The 13,261-nt window shown below is 47.4% G+C and overlaps 1 protein-coding gene across 1 annotated transcript; it reads right to left on the minus strand.

Moving 5' to 3' along the window:
- WNT16 (Wnt family member 16) lies at nucleotides 1-11,301 on the minus strand. Its single transcript, XM_004707773.2, has 4 exons — nucleotides 11,011-11,301; nucleotides 10,594-10,832; nucleotides 8,286-8,572; nucleotides 1-503 (listed from the first exon to the last, which is right to left on the minus strand). Exons 1-4 carry the CDS (start codon nucleotides 11,103-11,105, stop codon nucleotides 39-41), a joined length of 1,086 nt encoding a protein of 361 aa, XP_004707830.1. The 5' UTR covers nucleotides 11,106-11,301; the 3' UTR covers nucleotides 1-38.
- Nucleotides 11,302-13,261: the final 1,960 nt, after the last annotated feature.

Below are 13,261 nucleotides of genomic sequence, written 5' to 3' on the forward strand. Positions count from 1 at the left end.
GTGAGCTGCGCTGTCGCCGCGTTGGCTGAAGGACACGGTCACTTGCAGGTGTGCACGTCGGTCATGCTTTCGCATCGGCGGCAGCGGACGTAGCAGCACCAGATGAACTTACACTCGCACCTCTCCACGTGCCGGACCACGTGGGTGTTGTAGCCCCGGCCACAGCACAGCAGGTTGCACCCGTCGGCGCCCTCCGAAGTGCGGTTACACTCCCTGCCTTGCGTGCCGGGGATCCCCAGTTTCTTGTCCTCCACGCAGTAGTTGGGGGACTTATTCATGTATAGCAGATCGTCCTGGCGGATCGGCGTTTTCCTCTCCGCTTTCTCTCGCCTGCGCATTTTCCTCGTGATTTTGTCCGAGATTTGGATACTGTTCTCGTATTTGTCCTTTAACAAATGACCGATCTTCTCGAAGGAGGGCATGGTTTTCCAGCATGTCCTCACAGCACAGGATCCTGAAACCCCGTGGCAGCGGCAGTCCACGGACATCAACTTGGCGACGGCCTGAAACCAACAGTAAGTGTGTTCACACACGGCTCGCCACGCATACAACCGGGGGTGCCCAGCCGGCCTGGTCGCTTCACTTCCCGGCTCTGTCTTGTTCAAAAACTTAGACCCATGAAAACTCCTTCCCAACCAGTTGATTCTGACTTATCACGACCCTATAAAATAGTGCAACTGCCCCACGGGATTTCCGAGCCTATCAGATCACTAGGCTTGTCTCCTTCGAAGCAGCTGGTGGGTTTGAACCTCCAGCCTTTTGGTTAATAGCCCAGTATCTCACCGCCATGCCACCAGGGCTCCTTTTTTTGTGTGTGTGGGGGAGGGATTTTTTCTTCAAAGCATTATTGGGAGACAGGGCTTTCTACCCCTGTAAACAGCTTCAGAAACTCAAAGGGGCAGTTCTACCCTGTCCTATAGGATCACTATGAGTTGGCATCGACTTAATGGAAGTGAGTTTTAAAGCATCATTAAGGTCACTCAGGTTCAAATGCTTTGTGCTTCTCTTGACCCTGTGGCACAAACCTTCTTAAGTACCTAAGTGGTATAGACAGGCTGCTTACCTTGATCCGCCATTGTCTGAGATAACAAATGGAGACTTCCTAGACTGGTAATTCCCTGGCTCATTTTGGGAGTGGAGAGCCCCCGTGTCTTATGCGGTCTGCACCTTCCCACTCTGAGTGCCGGCCATGGCTCAGAGAATAAGCCTCCCTTGTTAGAGATGCAGTCTCCATCCAGACGAGAGAACTATCCAAACCCACTGACCTGGACTGGATTCTGATTCAGAGGCCCTGCAGAACAGGGGTGCTGAAGATTACAAATCTGTATGGGAGTAGGCTGCCTCCTCTTTCCCCTGAGGATGGTGGGGTTAAACGATTGGCCTTGATATTTAACCCACTTCACCACCAGGAATCCCTTCCAAAACTTCAGATGCTGCAATTTATCAAGATCTGGTGATCTGTCTGCACCTGAAAGTCCATATCACTTCGAAGCACTGACTGAGCACAGAAAAGATGCGTGGGACTCTGAAATTAACCAGGGCGTGAGTCCCTGAGAGTCTGACTGCATTGAGAGCGTTTAAAGCAATTTAGGTTTAAAAACTCAAAAACAAAACAAAACAAAAAACCCAGAAAAACATTTGCATGAGATTTGAATGAGCTGCTGGGGATGTCACCTGCTGCTGGAATGGAGCGTTCCCCTTTTGATTGGTGTAAATAGAAATTGTTATATCCCTGCAGATATGTGGAATTCACCATGTCCAGGTCACAGACCCCCTGAGAAACCCTGACTCACCATCTTACATTGGTCAAAAGGAGTCAGGGCTGGGAAGTGTGTTAGCTACCAGCAAATTCTCCCTCTTTTCTTTCCACCTAAATTCAAAACACATGTCCTATCCTTGATGGATCAGTAGCGCCACCCTATGGCAGAAAGGGCATACTGTTTATGGAAATGCTCACTTCAACATGACGAGTTGAGTCCACCCCGTTGAATAATTAAAGGAGATTCCCTACATTTGGAATAGCTCACTGCCTGGTATACATCAAGCTTTAACTAAACACCCCCTTTCTCTGGAAAAGAAGGTACAGTGAGAGTGGCGACACCATTATCACTGCAGTGATTAGTGTGCAAAAACAATATAGAGATTTCCAAAGTTTCAAGGTAATCCTGGTCTCTTACATCCAGGCTTGCCAGCACTGATTCCTTCAGTCCCCAGAGGATGGCAGGGCAGGTTAATAAATCGTCAGGCCCAGCTGTGGTGCTGACGTCCTGTCAACGTGCTGGGTAAAATGAAATATGGATCAATCCATTCAGTAGCTTGGAAATTACGTGTGTAATCTCACCAAAGAAAGGAAACAGCTCACAGCTCAATTTCCACTTACAATTCTTATCAAAACGATAAAATGTCAGGATTTATATGTTGCTCTGTGGTACACATCCTGACACGGTCATGTTTGCGGAACATGATATTTTCTGACAAAGGAACCCCAAGTTTTTGGAGCTGTCAAATAAGACAGACTATTTTAAACAATTTATAATACTTGCAACCTCAAATGGGAGCATGTGGTATTGATTTGCACGATGTTTCAGACTTCCGATTAGTGTTTGAAATAATAAACAGACTCTTTAAACCCGGGTCTTTATAGAAGATAGCACCTCTGCTCTTTTTGAATTCACAAAACTGAGACACTAATAGATGTGTCTATTTCTTCTAAACCCAGGTGGACAGATACCCTTCGACAGCATCAAAGCAATTTAAATAAGCATGGATGGCATACAGACTTCTTGGGTTACATTTTATGATATCTGAGATTCACAAAGCCCTCAATTCTTTTAAAATGTCTCCAGCCAAATAAATGTCCAAGTGAATGCAATCTTCCCAACTTTGTTCAAATTATAAGGGCTTGCAATCTATCAGCAAAAAACAAAAAGCCCAATCACTGCTAAGTAATAAGACATATTGCCCAAATAAAGCCTCAAATCTAAGAATGCATGTTTCTATGTTTAAATATAATCAATGTCTGTAACAGTTGTCACACGGCAATTTTAAAGAACCCTGGTGGCAAAATGGATTAATGTTGGACTGCTCTCCACAAGGTGGTGGTTCAAATGCACCAACTGCCCCCTCAGGAGAAAGCTGAGGCTGTCTGGTCCCATAAAGATTTACAGTCTTGAAAACACCATGGACTCCTGGATATTGTCTCCCCTTCAAATCTTTCTTTTTCCCTTTGGCCGACATTTGTCGTCACATATTGGAGTGACTCTTAACATATACTTTGAAGTAAATAAATCTTATTAGTACATTTGAAACTCCTAGAAAGAAAAATTAAATCTGGAGTATGCTGTGCTTAATATGAAAATCAAGGTATAATCACCAAGTATGTTTCTTTTCTTTTTATCTATAATCAAAATGAATTAAATTGTTACAAAGAAAGAAAAAACCCCCCACGGAGCAGTTCTACTCTGTACCATAGAGTTGCTATGAGTCAGGATCGATTTGATGGCAGTGGATTCAGTTTTGTTTGTTTGTTTCTGCCTAGCATTATGGAGCTGACTCCTCTTATTCACTGAAATCCTTTAAGGTGTTGCCAATTTGCAAAACTTGAATGACCAAGCGGGTGTCCACCAAAATATTTAGATTAGTCTAGCTTTAGTCCAGTAGTTTTAAGTAATCTTTTATTGCCAACCGGACTCTGCAGGAAGCAATAAAAATCACCTCCTTAAAGCAGAGTCCCAGTAGGAGGTCACTGGTTTTGGGAGGGCTTGAGTCTGTCTGGCTGTCTTTCAATGCCTCAGCCCAGCTCATCCACTACCATGTGGGTCCACTGAGTGACACGCAGTTTCACTGGATGGACAGATAAGTCTGTTCCAGCATATTCTCATTGTGGCTTGTCATTTGGGAGGGATTCTCCTACCATGGCACGCTAGCTGCCTGTCTGTGTTGCTAGCTAGCTATAATTCTCTAGAGATGACATCTTTTTAAAAAAGACTTCTTTCAGTACCTTTAAAATATAAGGGGGCTTAACAAAAAAAATCCAAGTCCAGAAATTATATAGAAAGATAAATACACTTGAAGGAGAAGAATACTGATCAGCTGATATGCAATTTTGCAATTTGAATGACTATAGCCCTGTCCCACGTCAAGGATAAAGCTTGAAGAAGCCAGGACTGAAAGAAAGCAATGCAATAACCGTCATGTAGCTGGCACTAGGAGAATTGGCCGAAACGTTGGGTTCCAGGGTAGAAATAGACACACACACACACACACACACACACACACACACACACACACACACACGTCCCTTAGCTCTGCTGAAATGTGGGCTGCACAAAGCAAATTCACCAAGTTTTAAATTTGATTTACTATTATAACCAGAGAAAAAAAATACCTTACACATGTCGGGTGCCCTTGAATAAATTCAAACTCCCAGCGACCCTGTCGGGCAGAGGAGAACACCCCCAGATATTTTCCCAGGCAGTAACTCTCTGCTCCCTCAGAAAGGCTGGTGGCTGTGAATTGCTAACTGTCTTGGTTAGAGGCCACCGCCAGCAACGGTTATTCATTGTGGCAGCCGGCTCCTTCCACCCTGCACACAGTAGGCGGTTAACGAACACTTACTTGCTATGATTCCAGGGCTATAGAAAAATCAACATGCGGTTAAGACGCTTGGTCTTAATAAGGCACGCTGGTGACACAAGATGGACGAAGTGTAGGTGCAGAGGGAAATTGTAGTATAACAGGAAAATGGAAGTGGAAACTACAAGTACACCTAGGGAAATTGCATGAACGCTCAGGGGGTAAAAAGGACACGACGGAGTTTTCCAGCGAGGACTCCTATTTAATGTGGAAGAGCCCCCGCCTCGGCCCTGAACTTGCAGAGATGGCTCCGTCATTTCTGGTCACAGGCGAAGTAAGAGAACACAGCAGCGGAGAGAGTTGTGTGTGGTTATGAGAAAATTCCTTTCCCTACTCTAGTTGAGTTGTTAAGGTTTATAATGATATTAACAATGGAATGTTTTGTTAACTATTGCAAACAGATGTGTGCGTTTTGGCGGGGGTATTTTTAAACTCCGGGAGAGCAATTAGGCGGGGGGCATTGGATTCACCGGGATCCCAGTGAATGCTCTGGTTTGCCACATTTTGAATGTAGTGGAAGAGGGCAGGGTGCATCCACTGAAATCCTTGATACTCCAAACCTAGCGCGTGTAGAAATAAAAACCGCTTGGGCGTTGGTCTAAGTTCTGTTGGGTCTGACCATTTTGGCTCAAGTGGTATTGTCGCGGGGGCTGAGTGTTTTCCAGTATATTTGCTTCCTCCAACCCTTACAGAAACGGCCGGGAAGCTGTTCTGAAACGTTCTGTGACTAACATTTCATTTGTCATCTGTCAGATGATCTGTTTACAGTTTCTAATGGAAAGGGCAACATGCGGCGGTTGGGCCATTGCATGTGGGATTCCCATGCCTCTGGTCCCTTTTGCCCCTTGCCGTGCAAAAATATATCTGAACCTGCTGAGAAGCAAAACACGTATGTGTTGTTCAACGCCCTGTAAGTATTCTTGAAACAGGTCAATGAAAATTTGGGGTCGGGCGCTGCCCACTTTTTGGAATTACTCATCATAAGACAAATTATGGGGTTGGGAAACTTGAAAGTTTATGAGGTGGACAAGGGAAGAATGGAAATATTTTAAGCACACCAAAAGAAATACCCATAAATATTCCAAGTCACACTATTCCCAGCAGTTCTGCCCCTGGAAGGCATCACATCATCCTGGTAGCCAATCACCACTCGGCAACATTATTCTTGGAGTCATAACTTTAGGAATGGTGTCAGAAACCAAGTGGGATTCAGAGTATTTAAGGTCAGCGGTTAGAAAATCATCTATCCTGCTCACAGCGCGAGGAAGGGCCAGTACCCACATCTCTCTGAACGCTTTCCTACATGGGGAGTTTGGGGATTTGGAGACTAGGAAAATCTACTCAATTGAATGCAGACCTGAAATTTCCTCAGAAGAATCTGCCTGTTAGATTAAAATCCTAATTGCCAATACTGGAAATTGGATTGATTGCTCTTCCAATCTTCAGATAATCACCTGGAAACCTAATTCTGCCACCCACCAATGGAAAGAAAAATAGAGCAATAGTTTGATGTAAGACTTCATTAGGAAAAGACCAACAAAAGCACCAGTGTCGTATCCTAAAAATAAACACTTTGTAATGTTTTCAGGCGCCCTCCAGAACAACTGGGGAGAGAAACAAAGCTCTCCATGGAATCGGCTGAGATTCACTCAACACGATGTCTCCATGCAGAGGCTCTGCTCTTTCCCTGTCGACCTAGAGTAATAGCAAACCCCTCAGTTGTGTGAGAAGATGGGTTCTTTTTGCTTTTGTTTTGTTTTGTCAAAGAGCGGTGGATTAAAATGGATGACATGTCCTTTTAATGAAATTAGAATATAAGCAATGGCTTACAAGCAAAGTGAACAGTCACAGAAGCAAACACCAGTTTTTCTGGGGAGGAAGCACAGAGGAGAATCCAACTAATGAGTTGCCTAGTATTAGTAATAAAAAGGCATTCTAGATTCCTAGGGGATATCATTCATTTCAGAGTTGCGCACGTTTCTAAGTTTTGTTTTCTGGTTTGTTTCATTTAAAATCTCCTAACTATTTTAAGAATGCCTAAGGAAGAATGAAGGTCTGTATTAATAGTAAACATTCATTGAATTGTTTTTTTATGTTTTCAGAATAGATTCATTTGATAGATTCCATGTTTTTCTCTAGTTTAATGCTCGGGTTTTAAAGAAAATGATTTAGTTGTATTTTTAAATTATAGTTTAACGGCATTGCATTGAAGCTACAATGAATGCAGTTTTTTAAAAGTAAAAATTGAAGGAAAAGAACAGCATGCACAATCCTAGTGTTAGACCAGAGCACCACTTTTTGGTGAAATAAAATGAACTAACATTTCAAAACCAAAATATGAAAACTTTACAGAGAAACTTACTAACTTACTGTCTCTTCTGTTGACTAATTTTCTGTTATAGGATTTGTAGTTGATACAAGTGTCAAGGCAAAAAGTGGGCTGAGATTTTGCTTTTCTAGAGATGAAGGAGCGTGTTTTCAATTATTCTGAATGGTGCCACTTAGTTCCATTTATCTACTTTCAAAAACTGTAAAACAAATGCAACATGTACTTTAAATATTCCTGAGAGATGCTGCAACTTGTTTTAATTCATTTCAGGAAAATGGGCCGGCTGCAGTGACTACTCTGGGACCTGAACAGCTTGTTGCATATTTATAGTAACATATAATCTGTACCAATATTCCTACCCCTATAAAAGTTATGATAGCGTAGAGAATATACAGTCACAAAAGCCACTCTGTAATTCAACTATGTAATTCAATTCAGCCAAGTAATTGAACTATGTTACAGAACCCAAACTTTATTGTGTCAGTATTCATTAATATGAAGATACAAAAGTTAAATAAAGCCAGAAGGGTTACTCAGTGTCAGAAAAACTTAATGTTAAAAAACACTTTTCTCTTGTTTATATTTACCTGAAGTTTATGAATCTTTATGATGAAGGTACAGTCCTTTATAGTCAAATAACTATTTATTGGGAAGAAATATATTTGTTTTACAAGAAATATTGGCTCACACAAAGCAAAAAACCCACTGCCGTTGAGTTAGACTCATAGCGACTGTATAGGACAGAGTGAAATTGCCCCACAGGGTCTTCATGGCTGTAAATCTTTCTGGGAGCACACTAGCATGGCTTGTCTTTTTCCCAGCCACGCCACTGGTGGGTTTGAACCATCCACCTTTTGGTAAGCAGCTGAGCACTTTCTCCACTGTGTCACCTTTCGTACATTTAAATACGGACAAACCTGATAACCTTTTAGAAGCCACTCTCTATGAAAAAAACAGATAAAATATCAGTTCGTTGTCAGACTGGAAGACATGAGATCCGAGTCCATTGAAACGGCAGACACTGGAGGGCTTACTCCGGCTCTGACCTTCCTCAGCTAAGAGACGGAATCATACAAACAGGCACTTCTGCATCGATTACTTTGTAATTCATACCTCGGGTGTACAAGGCAGACAAACAAATTCTACAAGATGCAACTGACACCAGATGGAGCGCCTACACCGAGCCAGTGAAGAGAATACGCGCTCCTGAAGCCATAGAGAGAATGCTGACTGCAAGTGTTTGGCTTTCTAAGCCTTTTGGAGAGATTCATCCAGAAGCACTCAAAGACCCTGGGTTTGGATGCCATTTTCGAATACATACCTGCCTTCCCGCTTCATTGTTATGCTGGTTCATTGCTAGGAGAACTTTGCTTTCTTTGTCCGTGGTGTTTCCGATGGGGAAATCGAGGAACTTTCTGCTGAACCACATGCCGTACTGGACATCGTCAGAGCAGCCCCCCCAGTGCCAGCCTTCGCTCGCCGAGCCCCCGTTCTGCAGGCTGGTGTCACAGGAGCACTCTGTCATGTTGCCTGCACTGCAAGACCTGGTCACCGAGTGCACCAGGCCGGCAGCCATCACTGCATGAATGAACGCTGTTTCCTTCGTGCCTGCAACCAAACAGACAGTTGCTAAATTAGTGAGACGTGGATTCTGCCAATGTTCAGTGGGGTGAGCTTCTTCGTATGGGAGTAGCCATTTCTTCCAACGGATGCTTTCCTGAGGACACATGTAGAAGGGAGGATTTCCTACTCTCCTCTTAAAGAGAAAAAGCAACAACAGAGCAAACTAACTTTCAGTATCTCGCTTGAGGGGATTGTCACGGCTCACACCGCTGTTTGAGTGTCCGAAGTCATGTAGTAATGGCATCCCGCCTGCAGGACACTCCCCGACTGCTTCCAACTCTTCTGTTTATTTCCAACACGTTGAGAAGGATGTCAGCACCCGACTCTTGGGGACACACGCAGTCACAGCTCAGTAAGTGCCTGTGGAGTGTACAGTCTTTCACAAGTAAATGGTGATAATAGCACCCCGAGGAAATCAAGTTGACCTTACTTTGGAAAATTTTCAATATGCTCTGGCAAGATACAAGCTGAAAAGCTTGGTGTGATTCTCCCCCCTTGAGTAAACACACATCAGCTTCTTTCGGCACTGAAGACTCATCTTCCTTGAGGATTCTGAATCGCCATCTCTGGAGCTAACATGAACTGCTTGGCGTTTACAACAGCGTCGACTCAATGGCAGTGAAGATTTTGTTTGTTTGTTTTTGTTTGTTTCTTTTCAGTCTTAAGGGCAAATCAAAAGTAAATGAGCTAACACGTCACCAACAGGGAAGAAGCGGGGGAAAGATATAGGAAGGGGCTTCAAAATGTTCAAGGGAAAAACGGAGTTAAAGGAGCATGGACTTCGACCACACACTTATAGATTGCGCCCCCCTCCCCCCCACCCCCGTATGTAGCACCCGGAACGCAGAGGTGGAGCCTAAATCTTTGCAAAGCGGAGGTCCATTGAAACATTAATAAAACAGCCCAGAAGAGACTCGGCAGGAGACCGTGTTTTCTCTCTTTCTCTCTCTCTAGCGAGCTGTTTAGATTGGAGTACAAATAGTTTCACGCCCGTGGCCTAATAAACCTTTTCAACAGCTGACGAGGCCGCTGCCTTTCAGCAACTGCGAGGAAGGCATTGCCCCTGCAGGAGGGCAGGGCTCCTTCGGAAGGGCGTGCCGGCCAAAACGCAGCGGGGAAAGCGCGCTGCTCCTAGCTGAGAATCCTGCGACCCTGCGGGTCTAGGGTCAAAGGTGGAGGGCGGAACGGAAACGAACCGGGAAAAGGCCCACCAAGCTCTCCGTGTCCGAGTCCTGCAACTCTTTGATTCTGCTGTTCTGTTTGCACCAACCTTGCCTCTCGGGACCTATCCGGCCGCCACCTAGTGCCCACCCACGTGGAAGCGAAACTTTGTTTTCCGGCAGCACCCCGCGCCGCGCGGGTGCACGGAGGCGGGGAAGTGGGTAAAAAGGAGCCGAAGTAAGCACGCCCAGGTTAGCCCCGCTGGGGTGACCCCTGCTCATCCCGCTGCAAACACCTCCACCAGCCGCCCGGCGGGCGCCCCACGAGCCTGCACCCGCGTCCCAGCGCCGGGCCCGGTGCGCAGCGAGCCGGTGAAGTCAAAGCAGATGCGGCAGCACCGTTCCCTGGCACCTACCTCCCGTTTCTCCAGCTGGTCACCCCGTAGGGGGGCGCTCCAGGCTCCAGGGGGTCGGCGGCCCAACTCCGGCGGGGCGCCGCGGGAAGGAGGAAGAGCCGGAGCCCCAAGCGCCTCTCTCCGCACCTGCACCCCAGCTCGGGCCTTTGATCTCGCTCGCTCCCCTCAATCCCCACCTACTTGTTGGCCGGCGATCTATAACGACCTTACACGACCCAGAAGGCTGGCCCCGTACCGTTTTCTCTAGACTGGTAGTCTTCACGCGAGCGGGTCGCCAGGTCTACCATCCAAGGCGCCAGCGCTGCGTGGGTTCGAACTGGCAGCCTTTGCTTAGCGAACACCGTCTGCTTTATCCCGGGGAACGCGCGGAGCTGTCGGCACCCCAGCTGCCCTGTGCTGCGCCAGCCGCTCGGATCCCCCCCAGACTCACCGCTGCTCAGCTCGTAGCCGAAGACCGGGCTGGTGGCGGCGGGCGCGGCCGCCACCGCGCAGTTCCATCGCTCGTGCCGGAACTGGCTGCGGCACTCCTGGATGCCCAGGCGCGCACCCTCGCGGATGCTGGGCAGCAGGTACGGCTTCCGCTTGCACAGCTCCTTCTGGCGGCTGCTCAGCGGCAAGTTGGCGCAGCCCAGCTTCTCGGGCACCCCAAAGGAGGCGATGCCCAGCCACCTGTAGGGCAGAGCCCTCCCCAGCGTCAGCGCTCCCAGCTCTCGTCCCAAGCCCAGAGCAGCCGCCCCGGGGCCCGCCCCGCGCCCCTTCCCCACTCAGATGAAAGTCGCAGAGGCAGGAGCCCCGCCCCCGCCCCCCTTTCCCACCGACCCTGTGGCCCCCGAGGTCCCGTACTCACATCCAGTTTCCTTGGGCTCCGCAGGGGAAGAGCGTGAACAGGGCTGCCCACAGCGCGCACAGGCGGGGCAGGCCCAGGAGTGCCACTCTGTTCATGGCCCCTGCATGGAGTCCCCCAGGCCCGACCACTCCTCTGTCGTCCTCCTCTACCCAGACCAGCCTGGGCAAAGGTCAGTCCCCTGCACCACGTTATCCTCGCCCTCTTCCTCTCTGCATGCTACAGAAAAATAAATCTTGCTGCGCTGGGGGGCTCTCGGACGCCGACCCTCGCCTGCAGGGCGCAGGGTGAGGGGGCAGAGGAAGCAGTTACGGGTTCTTCTCTCGCGTGGGACTGCCGAGGCGCAGGAGATGCGCGAACAGCCCTCGCAGTCCTAGGTGAGAAACTTCTCTGGCCCAGCTGTGTCTCCATCGCCCCGGGCGCTCCTCCTCACTCCTCCCTCCCCAAGCCTCCCTGGCGCCTGATTGGCCCTGCAGTTTATCATCCCGCGATCTCGGGCTCCCATTGGCTGAGAGCAGGCTCCCCGGGGGGCGTCGGGTCGGTGGGTCCCAGAAAAGCGGGTTCAGGAGGAAGTGTGCCTTGACCTTTATGTGGCTCCCAGTCTCCTGGGTGTGGGGCTGGGCTGGAAGGGGCTTAATTCAAATCAAAGTCTGTTGAAGGCACTTGTGTTTCCAAACCCCCCTGAGGAAGGCTTGGGTTTGATGGGAGATGCTCGAGTTCCACTGGCCCAGTTGGACTCCCCTCTGGGTGGCATGGCCTGGTAGCCCTGCTTTCTTTCCTCCCTCTCTCCTCACAAGAGATGAATCTTTCTTTTCTTTCTTTTTTCCTTTCTCTTTTAGTCAGACGGCACCAAGCCAGTTGAGTGTTCAATACCTTGCAAGTAAAGCAGTCTTGTTACCACAGACTTCAGAGGATAAGATCGTGAACCTTCCAACGATTGTCTTCATTTCTTTATTATTTATTCGAGAAAGGGAGGGTCCTGGCCAAGCATTTAATTCGGCCGTATTGAAATGGTATTTGTGAGTTGCTTTCTCCTGCCGATGTAATGGCATATTTCCTGAAGCCCTTGAGAGCAGTGTTCCGAGTCCCAGGCAGAAGAGGAAGAAAAGAGCTTCCTGGGGAATTCTAGAATAGATGAGGACTTTGCTCCTACCCTCTCCCCATCTCACATTACAGCCTGAGACAGGCCCCCACACTGACACACCTGAAACCGTTATTGGACATCGCCTGGGTGGTACAAGTGTTTAAGTGCTAGACTACTAACTGAAAGGCTGACAGTTCGAATCCACCTGGTGCTTTGCAGAAGAACTTCCTGCTGATCTTCTTCCAAAGATCACAGCTGTAGAAAGCCCTATAAAAATCAGCTCTACTCTGGCCCAAGTGGGATCACCATGAGTCAAGTTCACTCACGGGCAACTGGTTTTATTGTTTTGGTATGCCCAGAATTGTGGGAGTTTACAAAGATAAGATCCCATCAGTCCAATATGCAAACCAGTTATGGAGTCAAATCTAAATCAAAGTAATTTGAGATTATAAATAAAGGAGTGGACACAATCCTGCTGAGGCCTCTTTGCAGCCCAAGAGAGTTCAGAAGCAGGGGCCTGCTGTGTTTGCTGGGAAGGCTAGTTAACAAGTGGTTGGCAGGATGGAAGGTCCCCTCGGGGCACTGAAGGCAAGCGGAGGATGTTTAGCTATGCTATCAGGAAGCCTTGCCTTAGGTGAAGATGAGGCAGGCTTCCAAAGTGCTCCAAGGACTCACATGTCTTCTGAAAGATTGGTACGTTTCTCAGGCTGGATAAAATAGCTCAGTCGGTACTGGAATCCAGCTTATTTAGATAGAGGGATTGATGAGGTTGTCGGCAACTCTCTATCCATCTAGAATAATGAAAACTCGCTGATGGTCTGTGATATCTTTTCATTCCTTTATCCAACACATATTTATTGAATGCACATTATGTACCAGGTTCTGAAGACTTGTAATTTGCAGAAGGTCAAGTTGATGATAGGGTGTAGTTACAGATCCAGAAACATTCTGGCTAATGACTCGTGGCTTTTTTCTGAAGCTCAGCATCTTCTTCCAAGCTTATGTTATTTCTGGGAGCTTGAGAGAGAGAGAGAGACAGAGAGAGAGAGAGAGAGAGAGAGAGAGAATGAATATGACCCATTCGTTGCTGTACCTGGGCATTGGGCCTTGAACTTAAGACCCTTTTCCTGGACACTTAGGAGTGAGGAAACATGATAAGGAGCACCCTGA

Source organism: Echinops telfairi, unplaced genomic scaffold (genome assembly GCF_000313985.2).
Source record: "Echinops telfairi isolate 266 unplaced genomic scaffold, ASM31398v2 ScPeMD7_23;HRSCAF=83, whole genome shotgun sequence".
NCBI classification, from domain to species: domain Eukaryota; kingdom Metazoa; phylum Chordata; class Mammalia; order Afrosoricida; family Tenrecidae; genus Echinops; species Echinops telfairi.